The 13,415-nt window shown below is 45.2% G+C and overlaps 1 protein-coding gene across 3 annotated transcripts in view; it reads right to left on the bottom strand.

The window, feature by feature from the left end:
• E2F7 (E2F transcription factor 7) overlaps positions 1-10,479 on the bottom strand; it is a 28,230-nt gene extending 17,751 nt beyond the window's left edge. For 2 of the 3 annotated variants that reach the window (XM_075932228.2, XM_075932215.2), the window contains exons 1-4: positions 9,890-10,216; positions 9,112-9,204; positions 3,642-3,920; positions 1,501-1,669 (exon numbers count right to left, since the gene is read on the bottom strand). In XM_075932228.2, coding sequence (XP_075788343.2) covers positions 1,501-1,669; positions 3,642-3,920; positions 9,112-9,204 — 541 coding nt within the window. In that variant the 5' untranslated portion in view covers positions 9,890-10,216. Of the gene's footprint in view, positions 1-1,500; positions 1,670-3,641; positions 3,921-9,111; positions 9,205-9,889; positions 10,217-10,267 lie in introns of those variants that run through there. The other variant, XM_014571216.3, reaches the window with a different exon arrangement.
• Positions 10,480-13,415: the final 2,936 nt, after the last annotated feature.

Here is a 13,415-nt window from a genome sequence, read left to right on the forward strand (position 1 = left end):
GATTTATTTAGAAGGAGAGGTGGAAAGATATTAGATTCTGAAGAACTGGTAGATAAGCAGGAATGGAGAAAACGGAGAGACATCTAAACTAAAGCCAGTAGGCTTGACTCCATCATAGTGGGAGAGACTCTTCCCCAGGCAATTTAACCCAGAGAGGGGGAGACGGTGTTTGCACATCTGTCTTCTCTTGTGGGTTCAGCAGAGAAGTGCAGCTGTAACTACTGGGGACCCTATTAATGAAGGCTGCCACAGGCCCCGAGCAGAACCTGGGAAACCTAGGCTGTGTCTAAACTGGCAAGTTTTTCCGCAAAAGCAGTTGCTTTTGTGGAAAAACTTGCCAGCTGTCTACACTAGCCGCTTGAATTTCCGCAAGAACACTGACTATCTCATGTAAGAAATCAGTGCTTCTTGTGGAAATACTATGCTCCTCCCGTTCGGGCAAAAGTCCTTTTGCGCAAAAGCTTTTGCGCAAAAGGGCCAGTGTAGACAGCTCAGATTTGTTTTGCACAAAAAAGCCCCAATCGCGAAAATGGCAATCGGGGCTTTTTTGCGCAAAAGCGCGTATAGATTGGCACAGACACTTTTCCGCAAAAAGTGCTTTTGCGGAAAAGCGTCCGTGCCAATCTAGACACTCTTTTCCACAAATGCTTTTAATGGAAAACTTTTCCATTAAAAGCATTTGCGGAAAATCATGCCAGTCAATCATGTAGCCCTTGTGTACAGCTATGACTAGCAAATGGATTTTTCATAGCCAGGAGCTATGTGAATAGAGCTTCATCTATTGCTGGCAAAATCTACAATACAGCAGTGGTATAGGAAATAAAACCAAAGGGGAAAACAAACCACTATTTTCAGTAAGACACAAACCCCACTAGCACCTTTAAACAAACTCTTTTAAAGTCACCAATGAAATATTCATCTAAAAAGGAAAAAAAAACCCCACAAGTAATTTCATTTCCAGTTAGGAATGGACGGCTACATGTGTTCAGCTTCGTGAGATCAGATAATTTGGCTATTTAGATTCTGGAAGATACTCTATCAGGTGATTTATTGAAATCCAGACATAAAACCTACTGATTTCCCTCATCCACCAATCTGTAGTTCTATCCACAAATTCACCACAGTTTGATTTGTACTTTATAAATCCTATTGGTTATTGCTAAGAGTTCAATTGACATGAAAATAAAAATCTAGGTGTACATATTAGGCAGCAGGAATAATTCATCATGAGACCATTCAAAGAGTGATTTGCAACTTTTTAAAAAATGGTATTATGTAAGAATGCAGTAATAGAAATATTCTTAAGTACTGAGCACCTGCAACTCTTGCTTAATCTAACAACAAGGGCACATCCAGCACCTGCAAAAAACAGGCAAATGTATTCTGTAAACAGGTCAGTTCTTTTAAATGGGATCTACTTTAAGTGCCTTTATGTGGTAAATATATCTTAAAAGACTGAAGTTGTCCAGTTCTTGCAGCACTTATTTCAAGCATACATACCAAGACTAGAAGCCACTTCATCCAAAGAGATGGTTGATTTTTCTGCTGACAAAGGGTAACTGGGGTAGCGAGCGAGAAACTTTTGGCATAAGAGTCCTAAGCTTTTCTGTTTTCTGCTGGGTCTCTGCTTTTCAAATTCATCCATTGTGCCATCATCTACCATATCATCCTGTTGAAAATAAATGTAATCCCTTTACTGCAGATCTTCAATGGGCATGACAATAGCATACTTAGGAATATTTCACATTCTAACATTTAAGCTCAAACTACTATTACAAAAAAATACATATGCCCAAGGGGCTTTATATAGTCTGGTACAACCACATTTTGTTGGAGCATGAGTACTGAACTTTCTTGAAACAGATTATGTTTGGAAATAAAGGCACTTGGTTTCTAACTGGTAATTTTCACCTAATGTTTCTATTTTATAAAATAAATTAATGGAGATTGCCTATCTCCTAGAACTGGAAGGGACCTTGTAAGGTCATTGAGTCCAGTCCCCTGCCTTCACAGCAGGACCAAGTACCATCCCTGACAAATTTTTGCCCCAAATGGCCTCCACAAGGATTGAACTCATAACTCTGGGTTTAGCAGGCCAATGCTCAAACCACTAAGCTATCCCTCCCCCCAAACAAGACTTAGTTCATGAAGGTAAATTTAACAAAAAATGAAATATGGTCTATCAACTTGAGCCAAATAATATACTGAAAAAGTTCAGAATGCTTAGAGCAATTGTGTGCACAACAGCTGAATTAAACTCTATTTTAAACAAACTTTACTGTACTAGTTAATCAATAACTATTTTTAGACATGCTTGATGATAATAATACTTATATATTGCTTTTCAGAAGTAGCTTTCAAAGTGCTTTATTATCTCCCCATTTTCCAGATGGGCTAAATGAGGCACAGAGGTGAAATGACTTTCCCAATTCATCCAGCAGGCCAATGGTAGAGGCTTGGAATAGGGATGTTAAATATCAGTTAATTGAATAATTGAGTAACCTCATGAATTCTTATTGGTTAGTCAACTATTCTATAGTCCCTGAGGGCAGGCCCAGCAGCCAGTGCTCTCTGGCCTTACTCCCGAGGAGCCCCCTGCCACTGTGCGCTGCTGCCTCTGTATCAGAGGAAGCACCATGGGGTGCCAGGTGTGAGCTGGTCCGCGAGGGGAGCCAGTTTAAAAAACAGCTCTCCTTGCAGACTGGCTGCCTGTCACCCTGTGTTGCTACTTCTGATAAAGAGGCAGCAGTGCAGAGTGGCAGTAGTCCCTGTCTAGGATGGAATCTTAGCTCCCGGACCTTGTGTGAGCTGGAACTAAGCTGAGTTGCCTGCCGGCCAGGGTCCTAATACACTTTAAGGCTATGTCTACACTCGTGTCTTCTTGTGCGAGTAATATGCAAATGAGGCTAAGCGTTGAGCATTGCCGAGCCTCATGCTAAGGAGCCGCCATTTTTGCGGAAGAGGTTCTTGCGCAAGACGGAGCTGTCTACACTGCCCCTTCTTGCGCAAGAAAAACCCTCTTGCGCAATGCCGTTCTTCCTCTCAAGTAATAGGTGTAACGGCATTGCGCAAGAAGGTTTTTCTTGTGCAAGAAGGGGCAGCGTAGACAGCTCCGTCTTGCGCAAGAACCTCTTCCGCAAAAATGGTGGCTCATTAGTTATGCAAATGAGGCTCGGCGATATTCAACGCTTATCCTCATTTGCATATTACTCGCGCAAGAAGACGCGAGTGTAGACATAGCCTAAATGCAGAGCTGCAGTGAGTAAGTCTTGGACCCAGTGTGAGCCAGGACTGAGCCGAGCTGCTGGCCAACTTGCTAAAAAATTAATGGAGGGGACAGGGAGGGAAGGAAATGAGTTTAGTCTACAGCACTAACCTATAAGCTTTTGCTTATCGGTTATTCGGTTAATCGACTACACTATTACATCTCTAGCTTGGAATAGAACCTAAGACTCCTCAGTTCCAGTCCAGTCCTGTATGCAGTAGATCACACTGCTTCACCAAATCTAGTAATTATTTCTGTTATCTTTTTGGAGATGAAAACAACTAAAATTTAACATAGCATATTAACTAATCAGCCTACAACAGTAGAAGGTATTGTGTGTCAATTATGTCCAGGCTTTCTAGCTTAAGTCTCTTACCTGTACAGAATCAGGAAAAGTATCATTCTGCTCACTGTTCTCAATTGGTCTGAAGAGCTCTTTCTTCTTTTCTCTGTCCCTCATATCAGGGCTAGCAGCACTAATAAGCATCTTCAGGTTAGCTGTGGGAGTCCATGGATCTGTCAGAGGTCTGTCAACAAGCTTAACAGGTGTAATTGGATTTCTTTCTGGGGTGTAGCCCTTTTGCTTTGATAAATCAATTGGTTCATTTTTCATTGGGGTCTTTGGGGTCATTCTGGATTGCTCAAATATGTTTTCCTATTAAAAAAAGTGAGAATTGCTTAGGGCCGAAGAGGAGCTACACAGTCCACAAGTCAATGCCATTGTTCATATGAAGGTAATGAGTGCCGCCATGCTCTGACAATCCCACTATTATATTTAGCACGGCTATTATTAGCATGAGATGTATACCATCAGTGTAGAGAGTACAATGCAGATAAGAGACCACCATGAATTGCTTAAGATGAAGCCAATCAATCAAATCCATTGTCTGACAGACTACTCTGGTCTGCCTTTTCATATAAACCAACTGTGTCATAATCGTTAACCAACTGGTCCAAATTATTAATCCATTTTATCCCCTGGAACTATATGCCTTCCCGCTGAATTTGGACTGAATCTTAAATAATTCACTAGTTACAATGCACTTAGAGAAAAAAACCCCACAGCATTCTAATATGGAATCTCCATAGTGGAAAGCCATTTTTATTGACATTTCATTGTACGTTACGCAAACCAGATGGAAAATTTCCCTAACTGAAGCAAAGTGTCTGCTAAAGTATCTGCTGCTTCTACTAGAAGGGGGAAATCTAAATAGGACTCCTTCTCAAAGTCAGGAAAGAACTAGAATTCCCTCCTTGCCCCAACCAAGTAGATTTTGTGTGCTCCAACCCCACAGTGAAGTGGGGTTGGGGCCTGGAGCACCAGTGTGGGCTCCCCAATGCCGGGGGAGGGGCCCTGAGCCTCAAAGGCTGGATCCTAGCAAGCTGCGGGCTGCATCCGGCCCTGGGCCTTAGGTTCCCTACCTCTGACCATATATTCTTATACAGGACTGAGACAGCGACTACCCTTTTGTCCCTTTGCCCCACCACAAAAGTTGTGTTACAGACCAACTTCCAGCTAATTTAGATCGACTGAGTAAAGTAGGCATCAGTGTTATTCCTTAATTAGTGCAAAAAGCTGCTTTTGAACAATAGGTACTTTCTCACTTCATTAGTTGAACAGGTTTCTCACCTTACACTAGCAAGATGAAGAGAATGAGAAAAACATGACTGCCATACTTGGGTTACCTTTACTATAACAGAGTATTCCCAGTGGACCAGACAACAAGCACAGTTAATGTAAAGTCAATGGATCTAATCTGTTTACCGAACCTGCCAGCTACCACTGGATTTTTCTTTTGTTAGGGCTTGTATACACTATGGAGAAGATCAACCCTTCGGAGGTCGATCTTCTAGCATTCAGTTTAGCGGGTCAAGCGTAGACCCCCACACTGAATACTGAGGGCAGCCCCCACCAGCGCCCTGTATTCCTCATTCTGTGACGTGTAAGGAAGCCAAAGGGAGCGTGAGCTCCTGTCAGCCTCCCGCAGTGTAGATGCTGCGGTGACTCAGTGTAAAGTAAGCCGAATCTAGCTATGCATTTTATGCATTGATCCTGGCCTGGCCAGTACCTGGAGAAAGCTGTTGGTACTAAAGTGCTACCACATTTTTTCTAGCACCGAGAGATCATGTCAGGCATTGAATCATTCTGATTACCATGTAATAACTTCTCTCTCATGCTTTACGTGGATTAAAAATGGCAGTTTCTGGCTTTCAAATGGACTCAATTTTCAAATGACTCAATTTTTTGAGCTAGCAATATGAAATACTGGTTGTAAGTATCTCAGATGAAGTGAGCGGTAAGATTACAAAAGTAAAATGATAACCAGAAATTAATATCATATTTTACAAGTTGCTGTTCTTATAATAAGCCAAGCATTTGGTACCACAGTTAAGTTTTCTTAAACTGTAAGGACTAGAAATGAAACCCTGTAATAGTTACTCGGTCAAGTAGTGTTCGTGGGGTTTATCCTGAATGGAACATAAATTCTTGCACTTCACACTACTGGTGTTTTTAAAATCCCTGCAAAATGATTTTTGAAAACATAACCAAACATACACAATAAAGCTTTTGGGTAGATAGCATTATAATAGTAGTTTCATTTTCATTGTTGGCGCTGCAAGGCTTACATTCACAGAAAAGTGTACAAGATGGAACAATTACCTAAAGGCAAATATTTCATATGAATTTTAACTAAAAGCTATTGCTCTGTTCAATTCTCAGTGACTCAAGAATTATAGATAATTGACAAAGAAACATCATGGAATTTTGTTTAAATTACTGCACTAATTTATCCAATTTCATTGGAATACCGAAAATGGATTTTAAAGCTAAAGATTTAGCCAGATGTCATTGCTCCTAATCGAGAGCCTGCCATAGTTTGCTATTTAGGGATGAGGATAGACATCCCAAGAGCAAAAAAAGGCAATGTGCTCAGATCATTCAGAATGATTAACTAAAATTTTAAAATGTCCAATTGGGTTATCTACAAGGATGTAAATTTTTTTTAATTTTAGGTAAGTGCCGTGATGTAATAATCTCTGACAAAAAGGATTCAAGGTAGGGACCTTGATGCTTCTTGGTACACATGTTCAGGATAATTAATCCACTTAATTGTAATTTCAAATTTGGCAAGGATTCAACACAATCTAAAATGGGAAAAACCTTTATATAAAAGTTGTTTTTCCATTATGGATGGTGCTAATGGAGTTATAGCAAAAGCAGATACTTACAACTAGCAACCACATTATTTGAAAGTAATTCTTCTGAGCTCTCATTCATTCACACAGATATACGAACATTCCACTGAGCAGCAATAAGTAATGGCTGACACTGTAAATGGGTGCAGAACATGTGCCTTCTACTTACTCTTGAAATCTTTTCCTCTTCACTAACTCACCTCTCCCAGTTTATCTTAAAAAACCCTTTTTATTTTTTCCATTCTCCCAGTCTCATATGCTCCTTGTGAGGCTTAGAACCCAAATTTGCCCTGTTACCCATATGCATTCAAAGTATGGGTAAAGAGGCAAAAAGAAGAGATTCTGAGGTGCTTCTTCCTCAAAGGAGAGAAGGTGGGTTGAAAGTACAAGGGGAATGTGGGACAAGTGGACTATTTTTGTTATGTAAATAGGAATTAAAATTGTCAGAGGAATAGGAAATGAGCAAGTTTCACAGGACTAGGTGTGTTAATGTATTAGTTCACAAGACTGTAGCACATAGCTATTGCTAATTTTTAAAGTGGAGGTGAAAAAATTGGGTAGAGTTTCACTATGTTGCACCTACTGGGGATTTACTGAAGATTTTTGAATTTTGCATATTATTAAATAAAGTGAAGTGGCTATATCGAGACATTATTCCTGTTTTGTTCATTTATTTTGATAACTGTCACATAGCTTTATATTTGTTTTACTGGAGTATCTTTTGTACAATTAAGTCTCAGTATGAGACTATACTGTCAGATGAGAAGTCTGCTAGCTTTGTGCACATAGTATAATGTTCCATTAAAGTTAAGAGTACCAAGGTGAAGTGGACAAGTTGTCAGCTAAGATCTATTCAAATGCTAGCCATTGCTGTGATGCAGCTGTCCTATCCATCTGGAATGATGAACAGTAGCATTGCTAATCCTTAAAGTTTCTTTTAAAACATGCAAATGCATAGATTTTTAACCTTAATGCACACAACCAATTCCTAACATGTACGTTCTATAGTTTCTAGTAAGCCATCAGGAAGCTTGCAGAAATGCCCTCAGAAGGGGATTTTTAAATGATGTGCTTCTGACTAAATGGGAAGCACATCTTCAAACGCATCTGCCTCATTACTCACCTTGGACCTGTTTCAAACTATTTTGTCTGGGTCTTACCTTGCTTAATCTAAGTCTGTACTTTCTGCATCCTTTCACAACCACATGTGACTGTGTCTCAGGGTGTGTCTATACAGCAGCATTATTTTGGAATAACGGCCGTTATTTTGAAATAACAATGTAAGTGTCTACACAGCAATTGTTATTTCGAAAAAAATTCAAAATAATGGACAGCTTATTCCAGCTTCTGTAAACCTCATTCCACGAGGAATAACGCCTCTTCTGAATTTTCTATTTTAAAATAGCTGTAGTGTGGACACACCACTGCTTGCTATTTTGAAATAATTCCTTCCCAGGGCCATTCAAAGTACTTATTCCCCCGTACTTCCTGGGGCTCTAAATCAAGGTAGGGCATCCACATTAGGGGAGCCTGACTCCAACTAATTTCAAGGCTTCCCTATAGTTTAGAGGCGCTATTTCAAAATAAGCTATTTCAGAGTATTTCTTCTGGAATAGCTTATTCCGAAATAAGCGTGCAGTGTACATGTACCCTCAGTGTACTCCATATTTTGTAATCCTTTCCTCAGGTGGCAAACGTGATGTTAATATCCTCTTTAATTAATTCTGACTTAATTCTTGACTATTTCCTTGAAAGGAGAAAAGGGATGGGGGAAGGGTCTTCAATTAAAATGTAAAAGCCCGGATGTCCCGTTTTCCATTCCCATATTATCAACTTGACAAGTTGGCAGGGACAACTGAGCTGGGAAAGAAGGAAATTAAAATGGCAGGGAGAGGGAAGACTATTACAATATTATATTTTAGTCTTAGGGTACGTCTAAACTACATGGCTCCGTCGACAGAGCCATGTAGATTTGTTTGTTTGGCAAAGTCAAATGAAGCCGCAATTTAAATGATCGCGGCTTCATTTACATTTACATGGCTGCCGCGCTGAGCCGACAAACAGCTGATCAGCTGTTTGTCCGCTCAGCGCGCTAGTCTGGACGCTCCCCTGCTGACATCAAAGCCCTTTGTCGGCAGCCCCGGTAAACCTCATCCCACGAGGAATAACGGGGCTGCCGACAAAGGGCTTTGATGTTGGCAGGGGAACGTCCAGACTAGCGCGCTGAGCGGACAAACAGCTGATCAGCTGTTTGTCGGCTCAGCGCGGCAGCCATGTAAATGTAAATGAAGCCGCGATCATTTAAATCGCGGCTTCATTTGCCTTTGCCTATGTGTCTAATCTACATGCCTCTGGCGACAGAGGCATGTAGTCTAGACACAGCCTTAGTGTTCAAGAGGGCAAACATACTACTTTGGACTTTATTTCAAATGTACATGGGAATTAGACACTCGTCCTGTTAAGAATAGTTTTAAATTCTTAAATAGTTACAGACCAGTAGTTATATTCATCTCTAACAATGCCAGTACAATTTTGTGATGTGCTCAGAACTTACCACAGGCCATATACCTGGAAAAGTACAGTTCAAGGGAGAAAACATTTTGCAACAAAATTCTGTATTTGTGTTGCCCTACTGTCCATTTACTCACCTTTTGTGCATTTTCCCCATCTTCATCTGCCAGATCAATTCCTGTGTGTCTTGGACTTATCAAGTCTTTTAGTGTTAAGCAACTTATCTCCATCTGTAAGTTACAGAGTTACACAAGTGAAGTTTGATATTATCTCGTTAAAACAAATCCTCCCCGATTTTCAGAGGCGAATCTAGAGCTTCCCTCCCATCCCCCAAAAGTGAACCTGCAGTTGCCCTGCTGTGACTGTCAAGATCTCACAGCCTTAGCCCCAGGAATCAGCCTTTCTGTGAGATTTGCTGTAAAATGAACCCCGTTGGGACTTGGCTGCGGTGCGGGGGGAGAGAAGGCGGCTGAGCGAGCTCACGCAGCTCGGGGGGGAAGCTGGTGGCGACTGAGTCAGCAGCGCTCGGGGTCTCCTTCGGGGCAGTTAGTTTTGGCGCAAAGAACCTGGAGGAATCGCGGCTTTGAATGAATGGGACAGCAGAGGGGCGGCCAGCCCCAGGCGGGCAGAGCTCGCCAGAGCCCCGCGCACTCTGCAGCAGCAGGCGGGGCGGGAGGTGTGCCTGGCTGCCCCTGGCACTGACCTCCCCCCTCCCGCCAAGTCCACCGGCATGAAAGGCGGGGGAAGGAGGGAAACTTGTACCTGCTGACGCAGCTGGAGGCGCAGAGCAGCCTCCCCCCCCTCACAAAATCCCCCCCCCCAGCATGTAGCGGCAGGGGGGAGAGCGGAACATGCCTAACGTGGCTGGGGCTGTATTGGGGGGCCGCCCCCCGCCCCGGGCTCCACAGCGCTTACCTCTGGGGCGCAGCCCTGCCCGGCTCTCGCACACCGCGCCACGCACTCCGGAGCAGCCGCGAGGCGGCGGGTGCATCGGGGCAGCGACGGGAGGGGAGAGGAGAGAGCCCGGTGCCCAGCCGCTGCCGCCGCCGCTGCCCGGCCGGAGATGCCACTTCGGCGCTAAAGCTTCTATTCTGGCGCCCTGAGACACATTTTTACAATCCGGCCAATCAGGCGCGGCCGGCGGGGGGGCTCCCGCGGCGGGCCCCGCCAATCAGCGGCGCCGCTCGGCAGCCAGCGACTTGGCGCTAGAGTCGGCGCGTTCTCTCCGGCGGCAGCTTTTCGCTCCCTCCTTCCCCGCCTCCTCCCCCGCGCCTCCCCCGCCCACCTTGGTACCTGGGATGCTGCTGCGGGGCGGCGCGGAGGCGGCTCTTTGTCAGGCGTCAATGGGCCGCTCGGGCGGGCAACAGATGGGGCCGGGGAGATCACAGTAGGGGGGCGGCACTTGGCTTTCCCCTGCCCAGCTGCCTGCTGTGGAGGATTGTTCGGCCGCTTCCCCGGCCAGCGGAATTCAAGTCACCAGGGACTCGCTTTTTGCGTCACTGCCAGACTCCTGGCCCATTTCTGAGCTGCATTTCTGAGCTGCTGGGAAGCAGGGCACGGCTTCAAATCCTTCCCCCGCCTTTTCACAGGCCGGTTAGCCTGCTTCTAAAAAAATATACCGCTTCAGTGTTACTAGCTGATCTTATCAAATATACTGTACAACAGCATAGCACAGTTTGATAAGATCAAGTTTCCAGAGGAGACCCAAGCTGGAGGGCAGGGGGTTGCTAACACTCTGGAGGATAGAGCTAAAATTCAGAGAGATCTGGATAAATTGGAGAACTAGATTGTAGACTACTAACTGACTTTCAACAAAGACAAAGATAAGGTGCTACAGGCAGGAAAGAAAAACTAAATGCATAAATACAAAATAGGGCTAATTGGCTTGGCAGTAGCACTGCAGAGAAGGATCTGAGAGTTGTGGTGTATGGTAACCTTAGTCCATGCAATACTGCAATGCAATACTGTTGAAAAAAAAAGATACAAGGTTTGGATTGCATTAAGAGAGGCATCATATGCAAGTCACCGAAAGTGATAAAAAACACTCAATTTGGTGCTGGTTAGGGCCTAACAGGCCTTAGCTGGAGTACTGTGTCCAATTTTGGTCACCAATGCAAGGAAAAGATGTAGAGAAACTAGTAAGGATCCAAAGACAAGCAGCAAAGATGATCAAAGGGATGGAATACAAGCCACACAAGCCGAGGCTGAAGGGACTGCATGGCTACGTCTACACTGGTCCCTTTTCCGGAAGGGGCATGTAAATTTCATGAGTCGTAGTAGGGAAATGCGCGGGGGATTTAAATATCCCCCGCGGCATTTAAATAAAAATGTCCGCCGCTTTTTTCCGGCTTTTAAAAAAGCCGGAAAAGAGCGTCTACACTGGCCCCGATCCTCCGGAAAAAGTGCCCTTTGAAGTAGGAATAAGAGCCTCCGGAAAAGGGCACTTTTTCCGGAGGATCGGGGCCAGTGTAGACGCTCTTTTCCGGCTTTTTTAAAAGCCGGAAAAAAGCGGCGGACATTTTTATTTAAATGCCGCGGGGGATATTTAAATCCCCCGCGCATTTCCCTACTACGACTCATGAAATTTACATGCCCCTTCCGGAAAAGGGGCCAGTGTAGACGAGCCCCTCATGTTTAGTTTAGAAAAGAAGAAGATAAGGGGCAGTACATAAATACTTGAAAGGCTGCCATAACAAAAATGGAGAAAAGTTTTGTCTTGCAACAGAGAGTAGGACAAGAGACAATGGGGTCAAACTTCAGCATAGCTCATTTAGGGTATGTCTACACTACAAAGTTAGTTCAAACTAACTTTCATAGGCGCTACACTAGCGCTCCGTTAGTTCGAATTTAATTCGAACTAACGGAGCGCTTAGTTTGAACTAGGTAATCCTCATTCCACTAGGATTAAGCCTAGTTCGAACTAATTAGTTCGAATTAAGGGCTGTGTAGACCCTTAATTCGAACTAGTGGGAGGCTAGCCCTCCCCAGGTTTCCCTGGTGGCCACTCTGGCCAACACCTGGGAAACTCTATTGCCCCCCTCCCGGCCCCGGATCCCTTAAAGGGGCACGGGCTGGCTACAGTGCCCGTGCCAGGTGCAAGCCTGCCAGCACCCAGCCAGCAGACCCTGCACCAGGCACGGATCGAGCCACCCACCCGATGCCCCCCAGCCTTCCCCCTCTTCCCGGGACCAGGCTGGTGGCTCCCGGGAGCTTGCCCGGGACCGCAAGAGGCGGGCACCCGCCTGGGCTAGTGCGGACATCGTGGACCTCGTCCACGACCTCCGCACTAGGCACAGGAAAGTGGCCAGCTAGGGCAGGAGAGCTGCCAGCCTGGCCACTCAGGAGCAGGTGTGCATGAAAATCAATGTGGACCACTGAGACCCCCGACCCTGAGCCCTGAGCTTACAATGGCCGTACTGGGTCAGACCAAAGGTCCATCTAGCCCAGTAGCCTGTCTGCCGACAGCGGCCAACCCTAGGGACCTTGGAGGGGATGGACCGAAGACAGTGACCAAGCCATTTGTCTCGTGCCATCCCTCTCCAGCCTTCCACAAACCTTGGGCAAGGACACCACTCCATGGACCCAACCTCCATGACTTGATCTCACTTCCTTTAAAACTCTGCTCTAGTTCTAGCCTTCACAGCCTCCTGCAGCAAGGAGTTCCACAGGTTGACTCTTTGCTTTGTGAAGAACAACTTTCTGTTACTAGTTTGAAGCCTGCTACCAATTCCTTTCCTTTGGTGTCCTCTAGTCCTTCTTTATGGGAACTAATGAAGAACTTTTCTGTATGCACCCTCTCCACCCAACTCCTGCTTTTAGAGACCTCTATCCTGTCCCCCCTCCGTCTCCTCTTTTCTAAGCTGAAAAGTCCCAGTCTCTTTAGCTTCTCTTCATATGGGACCTGTTCCCAACCCCTGATCATTGTAGTTGCCCTCCCCTCTCCCAGCCTCTCTCTTCCCCTCTCCCACCTCCTTTTCCCAGTCTCCCCCAGTTTTGTTCAATAAAGACAAATTCAATTTTTGAACACAATTGTCCTTTATTTTGTACATCAAGAAGAGGGGCTAGGGAAGGGTAAGTGGAAGGAGGTGAGGGAGGAATGGGGTATGCGCCCCTGATGGGGAGGACTGGGCTGGCTCTGCGGGCTTCTGGGGTGGAAGCTCTCCTGCAGCCCCCCAATTGCCTCCTCTCCCCAGATGGCAGCCTGCGGCAAGTGCAGCCGGTCTGATGGCCGAGTGCTGTGATGTGCCCAGTGTGGGTACTCCGGGCAATCCAAGCCAGGACTGCTTTGCAAGCGGGGCACCCCTGAGAACTGTCTGTCCAGGGTGGGGGTTGGGACCCTTTAAGCACAGCCCTCGGCTAGCCTGAGACAGCATCTCCACGCTCTAAGTCCTCCTCTGATGCCCTGCCAGTACTGCTTCCGGCCATCCTTAAGCCTGGTTCA

Source organism: Pelodiscus sinensis, chromosome 1, assembly GCF_052426305.1.
Source record: "Pelodiscus sinensis isolate ZL-2025 chromosome 1, ASM5242630v1, whole genome shotgun sequence".
Taxonomy (NCBI): Eukaryota; Metazoa; Chordata; order Testudines; family Trionychidae; genus Pelodiscus; species Pelodiscus sinensis.